The sequence below is a fragment of the Nothobranchius furzeri genome, chromosome 10, assembly GCF_043380555.1.
Source record: "Nothobranchius furzeri strain GRZ-AD chromosome 10, NfurGRZ-RIMD1, whole genome shotgun sequence".
NCBI classification, from domain to species: Eukaryota; Metazoa; Chordata; class Actinopteri; order Cyprinodontiformes; family Nothobranchiidae; genus Nothobranchius; species Nothobranchius furzeri.
Window position 1 is genome coordinate 43,724,589 of NC_091750.1, and position 26,033 is coordinate 43,750,621.

Below are 26,033 nucleotides of genomic sequence, written 5' to 3' on the forward strand. Positions count from 1 at the left end.
TATATATATATATATATATGTATATATAACCCTAACCCTAACCCATTGAAGACAGTATTAAACTATAATGAGCGTTTGTCAGCTGTCTCATACTCATTATTTGTTCACGTAACGTAGTTTAGGACTTTAGAGAGAGAGAGAGACGCCTGTCATCCTTTTCAGAAGCTCAGGGCGGGCTGCTGTGAGCTGGTTCTGACCCAGAAACCAGCTAGACTGGGCTGCTGGTATTTTTTAAAAGCTGCCCATCCTCTTCTGGAGGTCGGGGCGGGCGGTCCGACCCTGATCTATGCTCCAGAAGCCCGCAGGTTATTTTCAAAAGCCTCCCCTCTGAGGATGGCATGCTTGTTGAACTCCATCACATCACTGGGATTGTAACCCTCTGGTCTGAAGTGTTCACCACAACGACCGCATTTTTTTAAGCTGAAGCAGAAATGAAGTCTCATATTTTCAGCTGCAAAAAATACCTCCAATGCACAGAAAATAGTGCAGTTGTTTTTCTTATTTGGAAACCCGAGGACTCGATGTCCATACAGGCTGGAGTTTGTATACACACCACAAACAATAGTTTATCAAAATGAACACAATTCTAAACTAGTGAACACACACACTGACTCAATAACATGATCTCTCTACCCTAAAACTACCTATCTGCCACACTGAGTTGAGGCAGCGCCAAGCTTATGACTCCCTCTGGCTATATCAGAGGCTAAGATTTAGAAAAAAAAGAGTGTTTGTAGAAGCTTTGCTGAAAAATAGCACTTTTTACTCGAAAATTTATGCGGTTATGTACTTTAAAACTCATAAGCATTTCAAATTGTACTTTTTGGACAGCATTTTACATGAATTTTAAAAAATAACCTGCAATTTGCTCTTTAATGGCCTTGGTTGCTGGTGGTGGTCAAAGTGAACCGGCGGTGCCTAATGTGCTTGTCAGTAGGAGCCACAACTTTTAACACAACATGAGCCCAAAGACACAAATGTAGAAATGTACCTGTCTTCTTTTTCTTCTTGAAGCCCTCTGTTGGTTCTGCAGATTTGGAGCTTTGGCTCAACAGTTTTGCCTGATCTGAAAAAAAAAACATGCAGAACATATTGGTAACCAATATGATAGCAGCAAGATTTATGTAACATCAGACTTCAGTAAGCCTTGTGATATCTCACCATCTGAATCTTCAGCTGATTCAACAATCTTTCTTGGCCTTTTTCCTTTGTAGGTCCCTTCAATGAGGTGAAAAACAACTGTAAGTTTAAGGTTTGACTTCATCTAGTTTTGACTCACATGAGACAACTGTAGGAGATAATGGCAAACAGTAGTTGAGCTCTGAGGAAAAAACAATCTTAGGTCATGCACATATTGATGAAACACTTTGAAGCCTTTAATTGTGTTTTGTTTTATTCTAGAAGAGGGAAAACAATTATTACAATTAGAAGTCCATTTCATAAAACAATATTGCCACTATGCCGCAAAAACTGAGCTGGTATCAGGAAGCATTTGGTTGTTCATAAGTGGACAGTCTGAGGCAGCAATGTGGCGTGATCATGTGTTTTTTACTAATGATTATGTGATGGCGGTGGGGGCGGTTCTCCAGACTGTTGACGTGCTGTCACTTGCTTTTATCTTGATTGAACCAACGCTCCTTAAAGTGAGAGTAACACCTAAATCAACTTGTTTTGCTGATAACCTGTATGGATTAGTGTCTAATAGTGCTGTAGACATGAATAATCATTATTGTGGCAGTTTAGTGCAACTTATTTAAAATGTAATAATTCTGCCTAAAGCCATAATTCTATCTCTATCTTCAGGTTAATTCTCTGCTCCGCATGGATTTAGAATCAGCCACAGCTGATGGCTATAGAGCTGCAGGGTGACGTTGTCTGTACCGAACTACGTGGCTGTACTGCACTGGACTCTAGCTGAGTCTCGGCCGCAACTCCACCCGGCTCAACCACTCACCTGCTGATATGACACGTTATGGCTCGGAGTCACTCGCCTCCTTAAAAAATCCAACTCCTCCTCCTTCTTTCTTTTAGAGATCAAGGTGGACAGATAGTCTTCCAGCCTGAGTTTGTTTCTGTGTTTTCTCTTCTCCTGAGTTGTGAGACTTATGTGTGTGTGTGCTCGTTTGCACGCATGAGTGTGCGCGCAGTTGTTAACGACTCGTTTTTTCGACTGAGAAACTCGGAGAGCACACATGGGGAGGCTGAGTGGGGTGCTGTCAATCACTACCTCAGTCACTCTCTTGTTCCTCCAGGTGACACCTCCTTTAGAAGCATTTTTCTAATAGGAAGTGTGAGTGACCCAAAATTACTGACTACCAACTTCCTCAGAGGAGTTAGTTTTTTTGTAAAATCATTGCAGTTTCTGTGTAAGGTGTATTGATGCTCCTCAATATGTTACTGCTACTACATTCAAGAGAAAGGGAGGCAGACAACAAGGATGAGATGCTAAAGACCTGCAGGAGTATGAGAGGAGTTAAGTTCCTGCCATTAACCAGAGGGATGCAGGTTCACACAGCGTTCTGGCTGTCACAGTCCTGCTTTTGGGCAACACACTTCACCCACATTGCTTGCTGGTGGTGGTCAAAGTGAACCGGCAGTGTCTAATTTGCTTGTCAGTAGGAGCCACAACTTTTAACACAACATGAGCCCAAAGACACAAATGTAGAAATGTACCTGTCTTCTTTTTCTTCTTGAAGCCCTCTGTTGGTTCTGCAGATTTGGAGCTTTGGCTCAACAGTTCTGCCTGATCTGAAAAAAAACAAAACATGCAGAACATATTGGTAACCAATATGATAGCAACAAGATTTATGTAACATCAGACTTCAGTAAACCTTGTGCTGTCTCATCATGTGAATCTTCAGGTGATTCAACAATCTTTCTTGACCTTTTTACTTTGTAGGTACCTTCAATGAGAAGAAAAACAACTGTAAGTTTAAGGTTCGACTTCATCTAGCTTTGACTCACATGAGAAACAAATGTAGATGATGGCAAACAATAGACCTTTGAGAAAAAATTTGATTAAAGTGTAACCTTTATTTAATGTTTATATTATTCTTGTGTTTGTTATTTCATTATTTTGGTCAGTACAGTAATGCTTGTGATTATGTAGATTTGAGTTCTCGGTAAAAGAGGCTGATCTGTTTACAACACCTACTGGTGGATTAGGGGAAAGAAGACATGCTGTGTTAACAGAAAAGCGTAGGAGAGAAAAAAGGAGGAAGTGGAGTAGCAGCGGCTAACTGCGCATTTGAGTTTTCTGTCCTGCCGTTCGGAAATAAAGAAGAATTATAAAACCCAACTGTAGCCTGTCTACGATGTACTACCGAGAGCCGGCAACCTATCTACAAAATAACGGTTACAAAAGTCCTCTTCTAGAAGAGAATACCAAATTTTACAATTATAGGCACACTATGACTCTGCACCTGTTTCTGGATGAAAGACTACATCACTGAACTCACACAGAGTCAAAACTGGCCTGTATACCTATATACCCCTTCATTACTGGCTCCCCAAAGAGCAGTGTGTTGAGCCCCTCCCTCTTCTCTCTGTACACCAAATTACCCATCAAACCATCATCAAATATGAATAAGACACAACCATCATTGGACTCATCTCTGAGGAAGATGAGTACACAAAGTGGAGCTAGTGCAGTCCTTCAAATTCCTGGGCATTAATCTCTCTGAGGACCTCACCTGAAAATTACACCACCCAGCAAAGGCTGTACTTTCCCCTGGATGGATCTGGTTAGTGAGCTACATCTTTCTGGCCTGTGAGCTGCATATTGTGGACCGCTAGACGTAATTGTTTTCACTAAATTCTAGGGATGCTCTATATTGTCTTTTTTACCGATATCTGATTTACCAACATTGTCGACTCGTAATTTCCTATAAAAATGCTCGATATATGCTCTCACAAAAAAAGGAAAACTAAAACATTTTAGGTTTTCAACATCTCTGATCATTTATCATGCATGCTTATATTTTAAACATTTTCTGTGCAAAATGACAACTACTTCAATAAGTAACAGGAAAAGTGCCATATTGATATTGTCTCCAACAGCAGCTGAATCTCTTTCTCCCCAAGTGTGACACTAAGATGGTGTATTAGTTGGTAATGGATTTTTTCTTAATCTGTAAATTGCAACTAAGATGATAAAACATTTATAAAGATCTTTAGATGAGAAAAGTAAGCCTTGGGTGAATATTCTTTTTGTTGTTTTAGTGGTTTTAGTGGTAAAAGTTGGGTCATTAAACGACTGAAAACGATACATATTTTCCGATATTAAATTTTAATGGCGATATCGGCCAACATTAATGTTAGACCAATATCTGACATCCCGTCATGCCATCAGGATGCAGTGTAGTATCATATGTGCTTCTCGTCATTAGACAGTACTGAGCTACAGCCAGAGCTGCTGTCCTTAAGTTCTATTAAGCTCGGAGCAGTGCGCTGTTTGAGAGTGACTACTGCACAATGGAAGCAAAAGCACCGCAGAATGGCAGTGGAGAGGTTTACTCAAGAAAATTGCTGCACACCAGCGCACACCAGGAGAGGATCAGCCACGAAGCAGCTGCTTCGATGTGCTCCTCATTCGACTTGCGAGATCACATGATCCCTAGAGACTTCACAGGCTACAGTTTATTTATGCCGTCCGCCATTAAACCAAAAAGAAGGAAATCACGTTGTTATCACTGTTTGATGTCATATATGATGGAATATGATACTAGGAGTAAATAAGCCAATCACACGTAGGCTTCATTTATGTGACATTGCATCGCTGCAATACTTTTACCATGGATTTTACACTGAAACTGTGTGTGATTTCCCGTCTAGCCCAACGGTAACTGCGGAAATTGGTGCATCCCAGAAGTGGCTCACAGAAAAATTAGAACATGATCTTATCTTTAGCGCCTCGGCATGCCGCTCCTGGGCCGCGTCTGAAAATTGCCGTGACGCAGCTTGTTTGTGACACTCCATATACTATTATGGACTCTATTGCATGCGGTGCCACGCCGCTGCCGTTCCACGGCGTTGGCGTTCCACGGCGCTTTTGCTGCCAGTGTGCAGTAGGCTTGAGAGTTCAGCATGGTGTGTATATGCAAATCTTTAAACTAGCAAAAATGAAATGAGTATATGATAAAATACACAGAAATTTAAACCCAACACCCAACAGCACAAAGACAAATGAAGAAAAAATGTACCTATCTTATATTTCTTCTTGATGTCCTCTGATGGTTCTGCATATTTTGAGCACTGGCTCAGTGGTTCTCCCTGATCTGAAAAATAAAGAACATTCAGAATATATTAGTAACCAAAGTGAATCAACTACATTTATGTACCAAATCACACTGCAGTGAGTCTACGGGTTTCAGCAAGAAGGAAAGAAAAGCTGTAAAGACAGTAGTGAGAGCAGTCATGTTGTCTGGTTAAGAAACGGCATAAACGAAGAAAAGACGGGAGGTAGAAGAGGTTGCAGAGCTCAAAATGTTGAGGTTATCTTTGGGAGTGATGAGGATGGAAAGGATCAGGAACGAGTGTCACATCTATGTAAAATCCATCTGCAGTGAACCTTGTGATGTCTCACCATCTGAATCTTCAGCTGGTTCAACCTTCTTCCTTGGCCCTTTTCCTCTGTATGTCACTTCAAAGAGAAGAAAAACAGTTGTAAAATCAAGTGTCACCTTATGATCATTAGGTACTTTAGCCAAGCAAAAAATTACCTCTTTTTCCTGCTGTCTGTCTGTGATCATCTGATGGTTCTGCTCTTGTGGGCCTCTGAGTCAGAATGTCAGGTTCTACAAGACAAAACATTCATGAACATCAATCCTGTCTGACAGATACCAAATAAAATACTCAAATGTTATCAAATAAGTAAGAAAAAAACTTTTTTACCTCACTAAATCCTACAATAATTTTTTAATGCCATAAAACTAAAATAACGAACTGACCCCTTCTTTCCACCGGAGCCGTCAGCAGCACGTTACTGCAGCAGCACGTCTTGCTCGCGTAAGCTGCTGCTTGGCCCTTCCCACGAGACGCGAAGCAGCAGGGGAGCAGCTGTCACCGACAGAGCACGAAGTCACACAAGTGACTTCGTCAGTAAACACAACAAGCAGGAGAAAACTACAACATGGCTCCAAAAGGTTTGTGTTTTATGTTCTGTCTGTTTTATAATTGCCAATACGGACCTGAAAAACAAAGGAGACCGCTAGCTAGGTGATAACTTCTCACGGGGCCGCACAGTTAGTAACTTTTTTTAAAGTAAAGCAACCGGAAGGCAGTACATTTCTTAATTCTGAAAATCTCGGGAGCTTCGCTCCGTTTCCGCGTCCGATTTCCTGTCTTTCCTTCCCCAAAAATGTCGAACTTGACCCGTTTAAGAGGCGTTGCGCGTAGAAAATAGAACCGGCGCATAAGGACGGCAACATGCTGCTGACGGCTCCGGTGGAAAAGATTCTGTTGACCACAGCGGTTCCTTTCAGCAGCTAAGACGTGCTGCTGCAGTAACGTGCTGCTGACGGCTCCGGTGGAAAGAAGGGGTAATAGTCAATGGATAACTGAAAATCAATGAGAACTGTTACAGTTGATCACTAAGCAAAACATTTTTTCAATTCTACAAATCGTTTAGTTCCACTTTTCTGTTCTTATCTCATACAGAGTAGCAAAGTTTCTGTTTTTAGCTTATTTTGCTGACAGTTTCAGCTACTTCCCGAAGGTGACAGGAAGTACCCAAAACTGTCAGCAACATAAGGTAAAACATAAACTTTGCTACTCTGTATGAGACAAGATCAGAAAAATTGAACTAGAAAAGAAACACAAAGAACATAAGGAGTTTTAAAGAAAAATACTAATATTTTTTTTCTCTGTGGCACTCTATTTCTTTCACATATACACAATTTGAATTAGTATCTCAAACTATTGACTATTCATTTGAAATGTGACTGAACACATGGTCATCATTTAGCCTTTAGTGCAAGTTTTAACGGTAACACATGACCTACCCTCATCATCTTCATATTCCTCCGGATTTTCTTCCTCAGTATCTGCATTGTAATGCATGTCCAGAGCTTCATTACTTTTACCACTGTCCATCAGTGTCTTCTGTTCATGAACATAGCTTTGGCTGAGAGAGGTTTTGCCAGGGTTTTTTAATGCAACATGTGTCTTCATGAGCTTAGGCTGTGAAAAGGTTAGTTCATCCTCTGAGGAAGGAGGAGCTGATGGAATATAATCACTGTCCAAATCATGGCTGGAGTCTGAGAGAAAGTCCTCTGAAGCAGAAAGCTCCTGAAAGAAATAGAGCAAAGACTCAAGTTTAGGACAGCAATTTCTAAACCACAATTCTTAACTTAACCTTTAATTACACTTCAGAAAAATATTTCCAGCTGCTGACTTTGGTTCATTCTTGCACTTCTTACCTTGCTGCTGTATTTTCAAAACATTTTCTCCAAAATACGTTTAGCTCTAATATAGGGCTGGACGATAATTCAATAGTTCAATATATCTATCGATAGACATGTGGTGCGATAGATAAAAAAACTGGTCAATAAAACTTCAATTAAAAAGTTTCCTTTTTTCATTATAACCTATCAGGTAGCAGCATACTAGACTCACTACTTAAGCTTGGTTTATGCTTGACGCATTTACTTTCCGCTTGGTGATGCGGCTCGCGGATGAAACGCGCTTCACAAATTGCAGTGTTTATGGTTCATGCGGCTTGTCTCTGCGGTGAGCCAATATTCTCCCAAACTGAATGGGGCAGCATGGAGCTCTACGGCATGCATCCAACACTACACCATAGAAGAAGTAAAAATTACTGTTGTTTACAACATGGCATTCCAGCATTTTTTAACAGCATCCTCATCTTTTCTGACAGTGCGAGCTATTTCTCTCCAAAAATTATTAACAACATGTTGATCACGGTGATCTCTGAGAGCTGAATCATACAAATGTCTATTTACGAACCTCTGCCATACTAGTTCTTGCCAGTCCGCCATGTTTTTCTGCGTCCGACCGTCCGCGTGGTTAGAAAATTTCCTAGGTGTGCGTTGCGGAAAGTTTGGGCCGTGCGGAGGCGCGGTGGAGGGGCGTGGTTGTTAAAATGACGGAACTTTTCCGCGTGGAGCCGTGCGGACCTCGCGGACGCGTCAAACATTAACCAACCTTCACTCCTAACCAATCAAAACCACAGACTCGGCACGCTACGTCACCAGGCCCTCCCCTCTCAAACCAAAAGAGAGCGAAAGGAAGCAAGATGTCTAGGGCTGCCATGATTAGTCGAATCGTCACGACAACGCAGACAAATAAAATAAACCTTATTTTATAAACAATTTTTTAAAATGTCGCCTGCTGCGGCACGTTGGGCTTTTGCTTCCTGCCTCTCTGCTCAGCCACCACTTTGGCTCCAAGGCGCATGCGCAATGGTGGCCATCCAGCTCAGCCTTCATCATCGGAGAAAGTGTCGAGTCGCAACATATCTGAAAAGTTTGGGAGCATTATACTAATTCAAAAGAAAGCCACATGGTGCAAACTCTGCAAAGCAAAACTCTTTCACAGGAGCACATTGGCGATGCACGAGCATCTTAAGAGGAAGAACAGAGTCGCCTCGGTAAGTTTACCTCTTGTTAGCAGCTGACATCAACAGAGTTTGTTTATGTTTATGTATTTAGCAGACGCTTTTGTCCAAAGCGACTTACAAGTGATAATCGGCATGTTGCCCTTGAACAACAACAACAACAACAACTTGACATCAGTCATGGGGAGGAGGGAACAAGGAGTGGACAGTAGAGAGGGGGACGGGTGCAGGGAAGGTGCAAGTTTAGAAGATGCTCTCTGAAGAGCAGGGTCTTCAGGAGTTTCTTGACAATTGAAATGGAAGCCCCTGTTCTGGTAGTGCTTAGTAGGTCATTCCACATTTGTGGAACAATGCATGAGAAGAGTCTGGATTGTCCTGAGCGTGGTGTAGGCACTGCTAGTCGACGATCCTGTGATGACCGGAGCGGCCAGGCCGAGACGTAAGCCTTTGCAAGAGGATTCAGGTAGATGGGAGCCGTACCATCTCGGACTTTGTATGCTAGTGTTAGCAGTTTGAATTTGATGTGTGCTGCTAGCGGTAGCCAGTGGAGCTCAATGAACAGAGGGGTGACTTGTGCTCTTTTTGGCTACTTGAAGACCAGACACACCGCTTCATTCTGGACCATTTGAAGAGGTCTCACAGTACAGCCTGGAAGACCAGTTAGAAGGGCATTGCAGTAATCGAGGCGGGAAATGACAGTAGATTGCACCAGGACCTGAGTGGCATGTTGTGTTAGGTATGGTCTGATCTCTCGTATGTTATACAGCGCAAAGCGGCATGAACGAGCAACAGAGGCAACACGATCTTTAAAGGTCAGGTGTTCATCCAGATTTCGAACTGCCTTTGAAGGAGCCAGAGATAGGAAGTCATTTTGGATTGAGATATTGTGCTGTATGGATGGGTTTGCTGGGATGACAAGTAGTTCAGTTTTAGAGAGGTTGAGTTGGAGATGGTGGGATTTCATCCATTTTGATATGTCAGAGAGACAGTTTGATATTCGTGCAGAGACAGTGTGGTCGTCCGGTGGAAATGACAGATAGAGCTGGGTGTCGTCTGCATAGCAGTGGTAGGAGAAGCCATGTGATCGAATGATCTCACCCAGTGAGGTGGTGTATATGGCAAAGAGAAGAGGTCCTAGAACAGAGCCCTGGGGGACTCCTGTGGCAAGATGGTGCATGGTAGAGGATTGTCCAAGCCAAGATACAGTGATCCCTCGCTACTTCGCGGTTCATTTATCGCGGATTCACGACTTTGCAGAATTTTTCTTTGGAGCCTTATTCAAGGGAAATTCGCCGATTCGCGGAATTTTTCACCGATTCGCCGTATTTTTCTGTCATGTTTTGGGGTAAGTGTCTAACCAAAGACATACAGAATCAGACTCGAGTCGAGGTAAAAGATAAACAATAATTTTATTTCTTTAATGATGAGAACTGAGGGCGCACTGGTGATCCAGTGGAGGGTAAACCAGGAAGCGGCAAAATGCGGAAGTTCAGGGTGAATGTGGAGTTGAGCCGGGGTGATATCCAGAGGCGAATTGTAGATTTCCAGGTGGCAGAGTAGACGGATGAGGAGGACGAGGTAACGGAGAGGGAGCGTGAGCACGGTGGAGAGCGGGACGGCAGAGCGGAGTTGGTATCCAGGCAGCGAACCGGTGAGTATCCAGAAGTCTCCAAGATGGGAGAGAATCCGGAGGAGAAGCGAGTCAGGCAGTAGTTAATCATACGCGTGGTATCTGGATAACCGTCCTCCTTTTAAAGCCGTCCCGCTGATCAGGCTGATGAGGATCAGCTGCGCTCCCTCTCCTGTTAAATAAATACTGTAAATATGGTGTCCCTACTTCGCGGATTTTCACCTATCGCGGCCAGGTCTGGAACGCATCTACCGCGATAAATGAGGGATCACTGTACACTAAATGATCGTCCTGTGAGGTACGATTCAAACCAGGCATGTGCTTTCTCTGTGATGCCCATGCTAGAGAGTGTGGACAAAAGGAAGCCATGTTTGACAGTGTCAAATGCAGCCGATAAGTCGAGCAGGATAAGCACTGAGGATTTGGCAGTTGCTCTAGCTTCTTTTAAGGATTCCATCACTGCTAAAAGAGCAGTTTCAGTGGAGTGGCCCTTTTTGAACCCAGATTGGTAAGGGTCAAGCAGACAGTTTTGTGAGAGGTATTCTGTGATCTGCATGAAAGCCACCTTTTCTGTGACTTTGGACAGAAAAAGGAGGAGAGAGATAGGTCGGTAGTTCTCCACATGATTTGGAGAAAGAGATGGGTTTTTTTTTAGCAGAGGTTTAACCAGAGCATGCTTGACAGAGATAGGAAATCCGGATGTCAGTGAAGCGTTGATCACATAAGTGCCTGCTGCAGCTACTGTAGGAGCAATAGCTTGGAGCAGCTTAGTCGGAATGGGGTCCTGGACATGTAGTAGGGCGGCTGCACGTGACAAGCTTGGACACACAGTTCTCAGTGAGAGGGGAAAAAGAGGAAAATGAAGCAGTAGGGCCTGAGATGGTTGGGCTAGAAGGAGATTGTGGAAGCGAATGTTCAGGAGTGGCCAGTTGAGTAAACTGATAGCTTATAGCTGCCAGTCAGTGAAGAATGAGGCAAAGGTGACTGCTGATAGATTGTTGGTAGGAGGTGGAGAAGGAGGGTTGAGCAGAGTTTTGAATGTCGAAAATAGTTTTTTGAGAGTCAGTAGAGCTGAGAAGAGCTACTTGTGATTATAGCTGCAGCAACACCAGTAGAGATGGTGACGTTGTTACCTTTAGAACACGTTTGTATGTCACATATTTTTGCTCCAGTTACAAACGCTAATGATTGATTCCATCCCGCTACGTTAGAGTGGAGTTTACAGACATATATATGACAACAACCATCTACCAGGCTGGTCCCACTTCACCACCATGATGGAAAAGAAGAGTTACACAACTTTTAAGATGTGTGTGTGTGTCAGTTTCTCTCTAGATACAAATAAAATAAACATTAGAATAAAATGCATTTATGAAAAAATAAAAAGGCCGCTGACTGAACAATCAAGAAACCTAATAGTTTTAAAGCATAAAACATTTTCTTTGTGTTAAAACTTAACCTACTTTATTTGATTTAACAGAATTATTAATCTGGTAAATAAACTAACTTTAATATCTTTTATCTTTACACTAAAGCAGACCCTCAGAGCTGCCGATGATCCCTGACTGCTAATGTGTGGACTAGCCGTGCTACAAAGGGTGTACCTTGGTGTGTCCTGCTATTTCCTGAGTGAAGATTGGAAGATGAAGCACTTCAACCTTGCCACCATGCCTCTTGTGAACACAAGTCATTTTTGGTTTTAGGTGCCTACCTCCATGTAGTTGTAGCATTTGTATCAACAGGTTACAAGTTAAAGTTGTTTGCTAAGCTATCATCTTGTCTTTATTATTAGATGGCCCATAGCAGATCACACTTCAGACTAGAAGCTAATGATGGTATATTAGTGCATCCTGGTGCAATAAGCTAAACTTTTATAAATGACACGATTAGTCGACTACTAAAATAGCCATTTGTGGAAGCCCTAAAGACGTTGCAGCAAGAAGAGGCGGAGAAAAAAATCAAAATACCAAAAATAAAATGGCCAGGGGTGCATGTAAAATATTTTCTACATTTTAAAAAAATATATATATATTTTTCAATAATTATCGATTATGATCAATTTAAAACAACATTTATCGACATACTTTTTTGCTATATCATCCAGCCCCACTCTAATAGGCCATTGGACGCTTTTCTTTAGACTTTCAGCCCCATGTGCTGAGAGTTCAGACTTTGGCTCCAAAATACAACTTGGCAGTGGCCAGAAAGAAATTTTGGCTTAATTTTGGGACAACAGTCTGTAAAGCTGCTGCCATGTGACCCCTGCACTTTATCATGTGACAGTAACATGAAGAACATCCTGCAGTCAACAGAGTTGCTCTGCTGAGCTCACACTTTTGTTACAGGACTTCTTGAGTCTTCTAGTCCGACATTAGTGCAGTAATGAGGGAGAACTACATCTATTCATCTTTCTATTCATGCATGCGCACTTTATACCTGCTTTATCCATTTGGTGAGATGGAGTACATCTGGACAGGTCATCAGAGAACCAACACAACCATCTACACAGCTACTTTCACCTAATGCCATTTTAAATCACTGTTTTAATGGTGGTATTAGTTAATGTGAGACACAAAGACTTAGCAGCACAGTAGATTGTTTTAGTAATGAACAGGTCATAGTGTGGTATTTAGCATGATGAAACTTGTGTGTAGAAATGTTCTTAAACATAACACGTCTGACCATGCGTACGAACAGCATCTAATAGTAAAATGGTGTAACCGTAGTATTGAAGGTCTCAGTCATCCACGATTCTTCCTCATCCACAAATTATTTTTACCCAATCAGTAATTATGTCTGTGGAGAAACAGTTTTGTCGTGTAATTGATATTGGAACCGATAAAAAGGCATCTGTGACCGACGGGAAGCTGACATTGTAGCATGGTAGATCTGTTGTTGTTGGAAGATTTAGCAGACCGTGTTCTCTAGTGGACATTTTCCCTGTAGTGAGAATCTAGAGGTGCTTTTGAGTAGATGCTGCCTCCTGACAGAGATCCTTCTGGAGCTGTGACATGATTTGAGACCCTTTGTGGAGCCACTGACAAACCACACTAATCTAATTCCAGTCCATACTCCGTTATTGACAACTTTGTGATTTCTTGCCACTGGGACCTTCCAACATGAGTTAGCTGACAGACTGGGCCAATGCTGCCATCAGTGAGCTGCATTATGCCCTCATGAATACAGTGGCATTTTAATGGTGAAAAATCAGGCAGATTGTTTCCTATCTTGATTTGTTCTCAGTTTAACCCTCCCACTGTCCTAATGGGTGACCCCCGCAAGGAAAGTTGACCATTGAGCAGGATTGATGGTTTATCTCTTGAGGTCCACGTGGCAGGGGTGAGGTGGTGCTTACTCCTCACCAATGCCAGCTGTTAGCTTTCTCAGCAACCTTACTAAAGGAACTTTTCTTTCCAGTACAGGAGGGGCCTCTGGTTTATTACGGTTAAAAAGCATTAATCAAGCTAGTTAAAGTTGGGTTGCTATAACACACTGGCAAATAATTTAGTTCCAAACCAAAACCTGAAATAACAGACAGCTAAAGAATATTCTAACCAGTAAATAGTTGTAAATTAAATTTTTCATATATGTTGGTAGTACGTCCATTCCAAGCATTAGCCTGACCCAGGTTCAGTTTACTGGCAATCACAGACGTTTTTAATTCAAACAAAGCTGTTTAGTGTCAGTACTGATTATGTTTGGTTAAAAATATATATTTGTTATATATGATCTTGAAGTTATAAGTAGAAAAGTCTAAACAAATTTAATACAACACTAAATCAGTGAATATTTTGTTTGATTACCAGCTGCCTTCTGCCTTCATGGTGACCAAAATCCTAAAGATGTTTCTAAAACAATTTTTTTGACAAAATAAAAAAAATTGTCTGTTATTTGTATTTTCTTTTCAAGAAAAAGAAGGGAGAAAAATAATAAAATTCAATTAGAATTTGGAAGAAAAAATCTGAGATTTTATTTTTAAGCCATATTTAAGTCCTATAGGATAATTAAGAAATACTTACCATTATCTCTTCCTGTTCTTCTTCCTTCTGCTCATTATCTACAAAAAAGAACATGTAAATGTGAAGGAATTTGCCCCCAGTGCATTCATTTCTAAGGTGCTTACCCAACTAAACAGCACATTTTATCAAGCTTTTTTGCAAAATCAGACACATGATATAGCATAATTAATATATGAATATAATGAAACAAAATAAATTAAAATATAAAGTACAATCAGGAAGGCTAGAAAAGTCAATAGTAATCCCAAGTGATCTGTTTTCAATTGTACGCCCGTTGTGTTAACCGTAAGCTGAACAAAAACGGGCATAGTTGCTCACTCTGCATTGACTGTGGACAGTGAGGAGACCCATCCAATACAGCGACAAAGCTGTTACGTTCTCCAGTGGCCAATGGGGCATCTACGTATTCATGGCTATGATTGGAAGTATTTTCCTTGTTTTAGGTAATGCTTCCAGGGTTCTTCCTGGCTCAAACTGAGGCAGAGGTGGTACCATCTTGACCATGCACCAGCACATGCATATTGTGTGCATTCAACTGCCTCACTTTTTTAAAGGCAAAAATATTTTTTCATTAAGTGTTCTCATCTAAGTTTCTGTTGATTAATTGAATATCCCATTTGACAACGTTTCAAGTGAAACAAAACTGGTTTGCTGCTAAAACATTTGAAATAAAACAACAAAATTATCAGGCTGAAACAACAGACTTATTATAAAAGGTTCAATAATATGCATTAGATTGTGATTTAGTTCCTTTTTCCCATCTGATATTTAAAGTTTAAAATATTTTTAAAAATCGACCTACATTTCAGTAACATTTTAGGTTTTCATTAATAACCCTCACCTTAGTCAAAATAACACATAATATATCCAGTAAAATATAATGGATTTCATTAACATGCATTTGTATTGGAAATGGTAAGAACATTTAATTTCTGCTGCTAACAATGTAATGGTGGCATTAGGGTTGTCACGGTAACCAGTGTAGTGGTAAACCCCGGTAAAAAAGTGGACAATAATAATAATCGTCTTGTTTTAAAAATATATATTATCTCGGTGGATTACCGTGGCTGCAATGTAGGCGCGGTGACCCTTACCGACCACCGTATCATCTGCTGCAGTTGCCTGCAGCACATGCGCACTTTGTTGTTTACAACCAAAACTTTCTTGAGGCTAAAGCCGAAATAATGGCCAGAGGAGGAGACGGCAGCGCTCAGGACATTTATTATCTCTCAGAGAAGACAAAGTTGGAAGTATGGGCATTTTTTTGGATATATGAAGAATGCCGAGGGACAGTTGATAGAAGACGGCTATCCTGTTTGCAGCACGTGCAGAAAAAGTGTCTGTGAAAGGCAGCAACGCTTCAAATTTCATGACACATCTGCGTGACCATCACCCACAACTCTACAGTCAACGCAAGGCAAGTTAACATTAGCATTTTAGCTAAAATGCGTGATCCGAGGATTTGGGCTGAGGGAGAATGCAACGATTCACTATTTAAAGCAGCCACAGTGCCGCTACCTGCATATAAAAAATTGTCGCGGACACCCCCATATTGAAATGACGCTATGCATTACGGGGCTCCCAGGGGCAGATAAGAGTTGGTCTCTCACGTGGCGGCCACATAAATTTGAACGCAGGAAAAACCCTAGCTTCTCTTCTACAGCTGTATATTTAGTGTGTATTAAAAGTAAAATATGAAATAAAACTTGGCTGAGTGGAAGACAAAAATGAGCTATGAGTACTGCCGGTAACCGGCAGAATGCTGTTGTGGTTTAATGTTCACTAGCTTGTAGTCAACTTTATAGACCGTCTTAAACTATCAGCTGATTGTTTGCTTAACAGATTAAATTGTTCTCCTGTATGGGAGTCAGACAATTTCACTCTGTACAAGGAGCACAGGAGACGAGACTGAGCTGCAGGTTACAGTGTTAGTCTGTGCAGCTAAATTTTCCATCAAAAAGTACCATGTTCAATAAAATCATTTTATTTAAAAAATATTCATGTGTTGTGGTTAAAATTGTGGGTCCTTAGTGTAAAAGTTTCAAATACATTAGGTATTTTGACTGTAAAAATTAATTAACTTAATTCACTAACCTATCAGCAATACTTACAGCGTTTGTTTGTCAAATAAAAATCACAAAAAGATAATCTCACTGTGGTAAACTACTCAATGTCCACCCACAGGCTGTTGGCTTACTCAGTTACTGTACATTGACCATTTACTGCACACAGGTCTACAATGCAGTTTAGTATTAGTAATTACACATTACAGGTTGATGCAGCAGTTTATTTTCTTATTCTCTGTGTGACTTAAAATAATTAAAACTAATTAAACTGCTAATGCACCTCAGTGCTTTTTTGCTGGCATAGTTCCAGGATGAACGCACTTCCGGTAATCATTGTAGTTCTGGACCAGTACTGGTATGTTCAGAGAAGCAAACTCATAGATTGGAAGCAAATGTCTTCTTTACAGTTTGAATTGACTAGAAAGTCAAAGGCAATAGTTTGGGCTACAAGTCCTTTTGTCAATATGTCATGCTAAATCCCGGTTAGCAAGCTAAAACAGTGGGTTGAAGTTTGCAGCAAAGCAAGTACATTCAAAGCAATAAAAAGGATCCCTGCAGTGGTTTAAGGAATAAAGTAAGATAATTCAACTGTTCTGAAAACAAATAAAAGATAAAAATGATCCCCTGATTTTACTTTGTCAAGCTTACAACACAGGCTACACGAAACTACACCAGTTGTCAATCTTTTTTGACAAAATAAACAAAATACATACACACAAACACCTCACACAGTTAACTATGAATAAAAATAAATCTTACCTGGTTTAGTTGCAGACTTTTTTCTGGTTCCAAACACTGAAACAGTTTCCATCTGCTTCTCCGATGCTCTGCAGCTGCGTGAATCCCCTCACTGATGTTGCTTTCAGGAGCACTGAGAAAGTTGAGAACTGCGTGCAGATCTCCACGTTTTAATAGATTAAAAATATTTCTTTTGAAAAATTGCTCATGTAATGACTTTTAAGGAAATTGTTATGCACTTTTTAACACAGTGTGAAATTTATATTTAAAAAGACAGGGTTCAGATTTGATGTTGAGTGTAACTAGTGTACTGGTAGTTACACATTTTCCTTGAATGCAGCAGAGGTTTAAGAGTTAGCCAGTCCACTGTTTAATGCCACCCATCCCCCACCCTGAGTTAGCCAGTCCACTGTTTAATGCCACCCATCCCCCACCCTGACTTCTTGTTGATGAGTGCCTCTGAACTCAAGAGAAACAACCTGTACAGAACAGTTTGGATTGAAAAGGGCCACGTCTCCCTCACCCTGCCTCAATGTTCATGACTTGACCCTGTAGAAAAAAACATCCCCCTTTACATTTTCAACTAGAAATAAAGACTAAAAAAATTAAATGTTTGGTTGTTTTTTTTTATCTGAAACCAAAATTTTTAAAAACACCTTCTTTTACATGCTTTTATTTTTAAGCTCACATAAAACTTAGCAAATGGGAGCACAGGATACAGGACTAACTTTGAGTTTAATATTCAATTACCTGTCGGTAAATTCTATTTCTAAATTTTTATTTGATATAAGTTCTTTAACTTCAGACTTGGACTTTCATCATAATGAACTATTGTGGGGCTTGATGGTGGTGAAATTAGTAGCAATGTTGCCTCATAGCAAATAAGCCACCTGTTTCAATCCAGCTTGCGTGGCCTTTTTGTGTGGAGGTAGCATGTTCTCCCTATGTAAGCGCTGGTTTCTTTCCACAGACCAAAAACATGCACATCAATCAAGGTAACTGGTGAATCTAAATTGTCCCTAGTTATGAGTGATTATGCGACTGGTTGTTTGTCCCAGGGTGTGTCTCTGTGATGGACTGAGGCTTGTCCAGTGTTTCTCTTGCCCTGCAACACTAGTGAGAATGATGTAGTTAAAAAAATTATTAAATATTGTGAAGACTATTAAAATATACACATGAAACACAACCTATACTTTTTAAGTAATAATATATGCAAACTCCTTGATGAAAATATTAATTAATAGACTTCCTTCACATGTAGCAACACTATAAAACCACATGTAGACTAAAATGAAAAAAATTGAAGCCAAAGATAAATGTATTGATGTGGTGGCCACCAGCAATTTCACACTGACAACAAGACTGTAATGATAAGTTGTAAGTGCTCACCACATTTCGTCTTAATTGGACGATGGAAGGTGGGTCAAAAAATCCCTACATGCAAGAGCTAAAGGCCCGAAATGGAGCCTGAACTAGATTTGACCCCCTTTTTGGCTGCTGTTCGGCTTACGTTTGTCCGAGGCGCACACAACTTTTTTTGGTGCATCCCGGTTCTGGCCCAAACCATACACGTCAAAGTCATGCTGGTCGGAACCCTTTGAGGGTCCGTTTGGGCCGTGTGGGCAGTTTTCCCGCCTTTCTTGCCATGTGGTTCAAATGTGGCATTTTTTCAGCCGATTTTCACCAAACAAACACCGATTCTGCATGCAGGCACCACCCCGAGCAAGCCCTGGCAATTTTTTAGCCGTAGCTCATCGTTTAAGTGCTCTTTTGGCCTTGTGGGCACTCGACCGGCAGGTGACTGGGGTCATTCTCTTTAATTGTGATTACTCCTCAACGGAACGGCCAATTGGCCCCATTTTCAGAAGGTATTTCCTCATGGGGCAGCACAATCAGAATTCAGTGTCAAATTCCCAGAAACCCCCCAGAAAAAAATCCTATGTCTGATTTCAGCCACAAAATAGGTTCTTGGACACATAGCTCCAAAAAAGACCTGATGATTCAGTTGGTCCAAAGTAGAAAAAAATTTCTGCTTGTGCCAGTGACCCCATCTTTTAGTATGTTGATCTGGGGCCTGGGACGAGTCCACCTGAGGTGGTGCATGCCAAAGTCTTTTGTGGTTTCCAAGATATAGTCCCCCAAAACCCACACTTTTCACTGTTAGGAGGTGGCATAATTTTGGTGCCATGCGTGCCATTGAGCTGCTTGAAAAGACTGAAACTTAGGCCAAATTGAAGGGTTAAGCATCCCTTTCCCCTGCTTGTTTGCGTTGTAACTAGGACAAAGGTGAACCTCATTAAGGTGTACCTTTAATATTCAGCCGCTGAAACTCAGCTTCTGATTAACCTTGAAATTTTTACTGTAGCTTCAGGTGACCCTCTGGTCCGACCCTCCCATTTTATAGGCTGCTAGGCCATACAGAAAGGTTAAAGGTCACAAAACATTTTAGGCCTTTTTCATTTTGGGCTCATTTAAAAGACAGAAACGTAGGCCAAAATTAATTTTTAGGCATTTTTCAGGTAATATATCAGCCCCTGAACAAGATAAAAATCTGGAAATATTGGTAAGAGTCGCTACTGATAAGTTGTAAGTGCTCACCACGTTTCGTCTTAATTGGACGATGGAAGGTGGGTCGAAAAATCCCTACATGCAAGAGCTAAAGGCCCGAAATGGAGCCGGAACTAGATTTGACCCCTTTTTTGGCTGCTGTTCGGCTTACGTTTGTCCGAGGCGCACACAACTTTTTTTGGTGCATCCCGGTTCTGGCCCAAACCATACACGTCAAAGTCATGCTGGTCGGAACCCTTTGAGGGTCAGTTTGGACCATGTGGGCAGTTTTCCCGCCTTTCTTGCCATGTGGTCTCAAATGTGGCATTTTTTCAGCCGATTTTCACCAAACAAACACCGATTCCGCATGCAGGCACCACCCCGAGCAAGCCCTGGCAATTTTTTAGCCGTAGCTCATCGTTTAAGTGCTCTTTTGGCCTTGTGGGCACTCGACCGGCAGGTGACTGGGGTCATTCTCTTTAATTGTGATTACTCCTCAACGGAACGGCCAATTGGCCCCGTTTTCAGAGGGTATTTCCTCATGGGGCAGCACAATCAGAATTCAGTGTCAAATTCCCAGAAACCCCCCAGAAAAAAATCCTATGTCTGATTTCAGCCACAAAATAGGTTCTTGGACACATAGCTCCAAAAAAAATTGATGATTCAGTTGGTCCAAAGTAGAAAAAAATTTCTGCTTGTGCCAGTGACCCCATCTTTCAGTATGTTGATCTGGGGCCTGGGACGAGTCCACCTGAGGTGGTGCATGCCAAAGTCTTTTGTGGTTTCCAAGATATAGCCCCCCAAAACCCACACTTTTCACTGTTAGGAGGTGGCATAATTTTGGCGCCATGCATGCCATTGAGCTGCTTGAAAAGACTGAAACTTAGGCCGAATTGAAGGGTTAAGCGTCCCTTTCCCCTGCTTGTTTGCTTTGTAACTAGGACAAAGGTGAACCTCATTAAGGTGTACCTTTAATATTCAGCCGCTGAAACTCGGCTTCTGACTAACCTTGAAATTTTTACTGTAGCTTCAGGTGACCCTCTGGTCCGACCCCCCCATTTTATAGGCTGCTAGGCCATACAGAAAGGTTAAAGGTCACAAAACATTTTAGGCCTTTTTCATTTTGGGCTCATTTAAAAGACAGAAACGTAGGCCAAAATTAATTTTTAGGCATTTTTCAGGTAATATATCAGCCCCTGAACAAGATAAATATCTGGAAATATTGGTGAGAGTCAATACGGATAAGTTGTAAGTGCTCACCACGTTTCGTCTTAATTGGACGATGGAAGGTGGGTCGAAAAATCCCTACATGCAAGCGCTAAAGGCCCGAAATGGAGCCTGAACTAGATTTGACCCCCTTTTTGGCTGCTGTTCGGCTTACGTTTGTCCGAGGCGCACACAACTTTTTTTAGTGCATCTTGGTTCTAGCCCAAACCATACACGTCAAAGTCATGCTGGTCAGAACCCTTTAAGGGTTTGTTTGGGCCGTGTGGGCAGTTTTCCCGCCTTTCTTGCCATGTGGTCTCAAATGTGGCAGTTTTTCAGCAGATTTTCACCAAACAAACTCAGATTCCGCATGCAGGCACCACCCCGAACAAGCCCTGGCAATTTCGTAGCTGTAGCTCGTCGTTTGAGTGCTCTTTTGGCCTTGTGGGCACTCGACAGGCAGGTGACTGGGGTCATTCACTTTTATAGCGATTACTCCTCAACGGAACGGCCAATTGGCCCCATTTTCAGATGGTATGTCCCCATGGGGCAGCACAATCAGAATTCAGTGTCAAATTCCCAGAAACCCCCCAGAAAAAAATCCTATGTCTGATTTCAGCCACAAAATAGGGTCTTGGACACATAGCTCCAAAAAAGACCTGATGATTCAGTTGGTCCAAAGTAGAAAAAAAATTCTGCTTGTGCCAGTGACCCCATCTTTTAGTATGTTGATCTGGGGCCTGGGACGAGTCCACCTGAGGTGGTGCATGCCAAAGTCTTTAGTGGTTTCCAAGATATAGCCCCCCAAAACCCACACTTTTCACTGTTAGGAGGTGGCATAATTTTGGTGCCATGCGTGCCATTGAGCTGCTTGAAAAGACTGAAACTTAGGCCAAATTGAAGGGTTAAGCATCCCTTTCCCCTGCTTGTTTGCTTTGTAACTAGGACAAAGGTGAACCTCATTAAAGTGTACCTTTAATATTCAGCCGCTGAAACTCGGCTTCTGATTAACCTTGAAATTTTTACTGTAGCTTCAGGTGACCCTCTGGTCCGACCCCCCCATTTTATAGGCTGCTAGGCCATACAGAAAGGTTAAAGGTCACAAAACATTTTAGGCCTTTTTCATTTTGGACTCATTTAAAAGACAGAAATGTAGGCCAAAATGAATTTTTAGGCATTTTTCAGGTAATATATCAGCCCCTGAACAAGATAAAAATCTGGAAATATTGGTAAGAGTCGCTACTGATAAGTTGTAAGTGCTCACCACGTTTCGTCTTAATTGGACGATGGAAGGTGGGTCGAAAAATCCCTACATGCAAGAGCTAAAGGCCCGAAATGGAGCCTGAACTAGATTTGGCCCCCTTTTTGGCTGCTGTTCGGCTTACGTTTGTCCGAGGCGCACACAACTTTTTTTAGTGCATCCCGGTTCTAGCCCAAACCATACACGTCAAAGTCATGCTGGTCGGAACCCTTTAAGGGTTTGTTTGGGCCGTGTGGGCAGTCTTCCTGCCTTTCTTGCCATGTGGTCTCAAATGTGGCATTTTTTCAGCAGATTTTCACCAAACATCCTCAGATTCCGCATGCAGGCACCACCCCGAGCAAGCCCTGGCAATTTCGTAGCTGTAGCTTGTCGTTTGAGTGCTCTTTTGGCCTTGTGGGCACTCGACCGGCAGGTGACTGGGGTCATTCTCTTTTATTGCGATTACTCCTCAACGGAACGGCCAATTGGCCCCGTTTTCAGAGGGTATGTCCCCATGGGGCAGCACAATCAGAATTCAGTGTCAAATTCCCAGAAACCCCCCAGAAAAAAAAGTCCTATGTCTGATTTCAGCCACAAAATAGGGTCTTGGACACATAGCTCCATAAAAGACCTGGTGATTCAGTTGGTCCAAAGTAGAAAAAAATTTCTGCTTGTGCCAGTGACCCCATATTTTAGTATGTTGATCTGGGGCCTGGGACGAGTCCACCTGAGGTGGTTGCATGCCAAAGTATTTTGTGGTTTCCAAGATATAGCCCCCCAAAATCTAGTAACAGCTTATCTTGGGCTGCATGCCTTTCTGCGTGGAGTTGCGTGTTCTCCCCATGCATGCGTGGGTTTCCTCCGGGTACTCCGGTTTCCCCCACAGATCACAACATGCCCTATAGGTTACAAATTGTAAGTCGCTTTGGGTAAAAGCGTCTCCCAAATAAATAAACATAAACATAAAAGACAGAAACGTAGGCCAAAATTAATTTTTAGGCATTTTTCAGGTAATAGATCGACCCCTGAATAAGACAAAAATCTGGAAATATTGGTGAGAGTCGCTACTGATAAGTTGTAAGTGCTCACCACATTTCATCTTAATTGTACGATGGAAGGTAGGTCAAAAAATCCCTACATGCTAGAGCTAAAGGCCCGAAATGGAGCCTTAACTAGATTTGACCCCCTTTTTGGCTGCTGTTCGGCTTACGTTTATCTGAGGCGCACAAAACTTTTTTTAGTGCATCCCGGTTCTGGCCCAAACCAAACACGTCAAATCTGTGCCTGTTGGAATGTGCGAAGGGTCCGTTTGGGCAATGTGGGCAGTTTTCCTGCATTTTTTGCCATGTGGTCTCAAATAGGCCATTTGTGCCTGTTCTAGTGTCAGTTTTAAGGAATTTTATTCATAGATAAGCTGTTACTAGATTATGAATAATAGAAATGCCAATAAAAACTCCAAATTATACAAACAAGTGAAACTGGAAAACTTAGAATACGATGCAATAATGCATTTATTTCTGTAATTAAAGTTAAAGTTCCATAGTCATCATCACACAATGATGAAATTCATCTCTGTATTTGACCCATCCCCAGGAAGCGGAGCGTTGGCTGCGCCCAGGAGTTATTCGGTAGTTTAGATAGAAAGACCATTTAAGTCTCTGGAATGCTTTAGAAGTGTTTTTGTATTTTCAGTTATTAATTTTAGTTGATTGGGGTCAGACAAAACTAAATATAAATTAAAACGACACATTATTTTAAAAGAAACTCATTTCATATTGAACGGGAAACAAAATTAATTTTATTCCTAATCTTGCCCACTCTTGATGATTATTTTTCCTGCTTTGTCCCAATAACGTGACTATAAATAACTTGACTCCCATTTCACGGGAATCCTGCAGGCCTCATGTTATCCACTGGGATCCCAAAAATGTGTCAGCCTCTACTCCACAACTTTAAAAGTAACAATAAAACAACAAAAAAACTATTAAAAGGCTTTGAAAAATATTCACATTGAAAAAGTAGCAAAAACAATAATTAAGTTGTAAATGTATTCATTATTTTCAATCATTTATATAATCAAAAATCATCTATTTAATTTTTGTTTTCAAGAACTACATGTTATATTTAAAATAAACTGAAGAACTTAGTTGTGCATATTTTCCTAATCAACTTCCTGCTTATATTCCAACATGAAAGGAACAGCCACCAAGAAAATCCAACCATTAGTTAATTAGAAAATTACCATCATAGACAAATAAAAAAAATACTGCCAAATACATATTTTAGCTGCAGTACTGAGAGCGTCCACTAGAGTGACTCAAGAGCAGTCCACACAGCCAATCAGAAAATTCCCTCCACCAACCAATCAAAAAAATCAACTGTGAAAGAAATGTTTTAGCTGCAGTACTGAAGTGTGTCCACCAGGGACACTCAAGAGCAGAGCAGTTCACACACTTTTCAGGGATTAACATCTCTATGGGGTCATATTGTGAAAATTAGTCAGAACACTTATAAGGACAAAGGAAGCTTCCTCTAGGGTTTTGGTTGTGTGGACCGGGTAAATGTCCACACAATGGTGAATGTCCACACAATGTTGGTCTCCCGTCAGGGGTTGGTCCACACAAACCCATAAAGACAAGAACACACACACACACACACACACACACACACACACACACACACACACACACACGTCTCTCTGTGTGTGGACCCTCCGCTGACTTCCATTCATTTTTTGACTCCCCTATGCCTAACCCCACTCTTACACTAACCATAACCAATGCTGTTATTCCTAATTCTGATCTAAAACAAACATTAATTCACACCATTCCTCCAAAACCACATTTAAGGGTGTTTTGTCATTGTGTGGACCAGCCAGATGTCCCCACAATGCGGAAATGTCCACACTACCGGTTAAAGGGTAAAATGTGTCCACTTAAGCATATAAAGACAAGCACACACACACACACACACACACACACACACACACACACACACACACACACACACCATTATCACCATCAAATTGGAAGCCCAACACAAACCCTGTACTGTTACCCATGTGTCATAACAACATGAACCAGTGAAACTAACTACTACTGCATGGTGCTGGCGTGCTAATGCTCCAGCAGCAGAAGCTTAAGTCTGTTTTTTCTTATAGTTTAAACCAGACAGGGGAAAACAAGTTGTTGGTGCAGCTAATCACACATTTCCACACCTGTGCATTTTTAATGGGAACTGATGGAAACAAATAGAAACACATCTGGAGATCAGGAACAATTCTGAGTTTCAGTTTATTCATCACCAAATGAAAGTGGAGCTTCGTTCACCAATCCGGTGGATCAGGACTACCATGCTAAACAACCCACAGGTAACGTTACACTGAAGCTACATTAAATTAATAATACAATTTATTTTGGGCTTTTCACTAAGAAATAAGAAATTTAACGGGAAGTAAATTAATGGAATAGATCCATCTTGGACCAGATTGATGAGCTAACAGCTAGTCTGCCTGGTATAGGGAACTCCTGTGGTTCTAAAACAACTCAGCCCTCTAACGTATCGCATTGGTTCATGTGAACGTACTTTTCTAAAACATTTAAACCACGGCTCTTTCCACAATACTCAGTAACACGTCTGTAATATCCTGATGCTCCTGCTGGAGGCGCTCTAGGCTGCACCAGAGACAGCTGCTGCTGACTGTGCCGAATCCAAGAACTTTGTTTGAGAAATTGGTGTCGTCCATATTTACTGACAGCTCTGCTAAAGCTGTGTCTGTAGAGGAAGTGGGTCTGCATGCTACCCGCAGGTTTATCGTTGAGGAGCTGGTGTTAATTATTACATCACACTGATCCTCCTCTAGAGGTGATCAGAAGCTCCCAGCTGTGTGGGAGCAGGAAAAGTCAGAAGGGGGCTTGGTACCTTTATTAAAAGCAAAAACAATGATTTAGATGAAAATAAAGAAATTACATAAAGACCCAAATTCATTATCTGAAAGCTGAAAGGATTCATC

General features: G+C 41.4%; 2 protein-coding genes across 3 annotated transcripts in view; both read right to left on the reverse strand.

Moving 5' to 3' along the window:
* Positions 1-25,888, reverse strand: part of LOC129152414 (uncharacterized) — a 27,182-nt gene extending 1,294 nt beyond the window's left edge. The window contains exons 1-10 of the mRNA XM_054730468.2: positions 17,050-25,888; positions 14,225-14,262; positions 7,002-7,287; positions 5,721-5,795; positions 5,585-5,641; positions 5,202-5,276; positions 2,832-2,903; positions 2,674-2,748; positions 1,162-1,218; positions 992-1,066 (exon numbers count right to left, since the gene is read on the reverse strand). Coding sequence (XP_054586443.1) covers positions 992-1,066; positions 1,162-1,218; positions 2,674-2,748; positions 2,832-2,903; positions 5,202-5,276; positions 5,585-5,641; positions 5,721-5,795; positions 7,002-7,287; positions 14,225-14,262; positions 17,050-17,101 — 862 coding nt within the window. The 5' untranslated portion in view covers positions 17,102-25,888. The remainder of the gene's footprint in view (positions 1-991; positions 1,067-1,161; positions 1,219-2,673; positions 2,749-2,831; positions 2,904-5,201; positions 5,277-5,584; positions 5,642-5,720; positions 5,796-7,001; positions 7,288-14,224; positions 14,263-17,049) is intronic.
* Positions 1-26,033, reverse strand: part of nova1 (RNA-binding protein Nova-1) — a 59,789-nt gene that overhangs the window by 27,488 nt on the left and 6,268 nt on the right. The gene's annotated exons all lie outside the window — the stretch shown is intronic.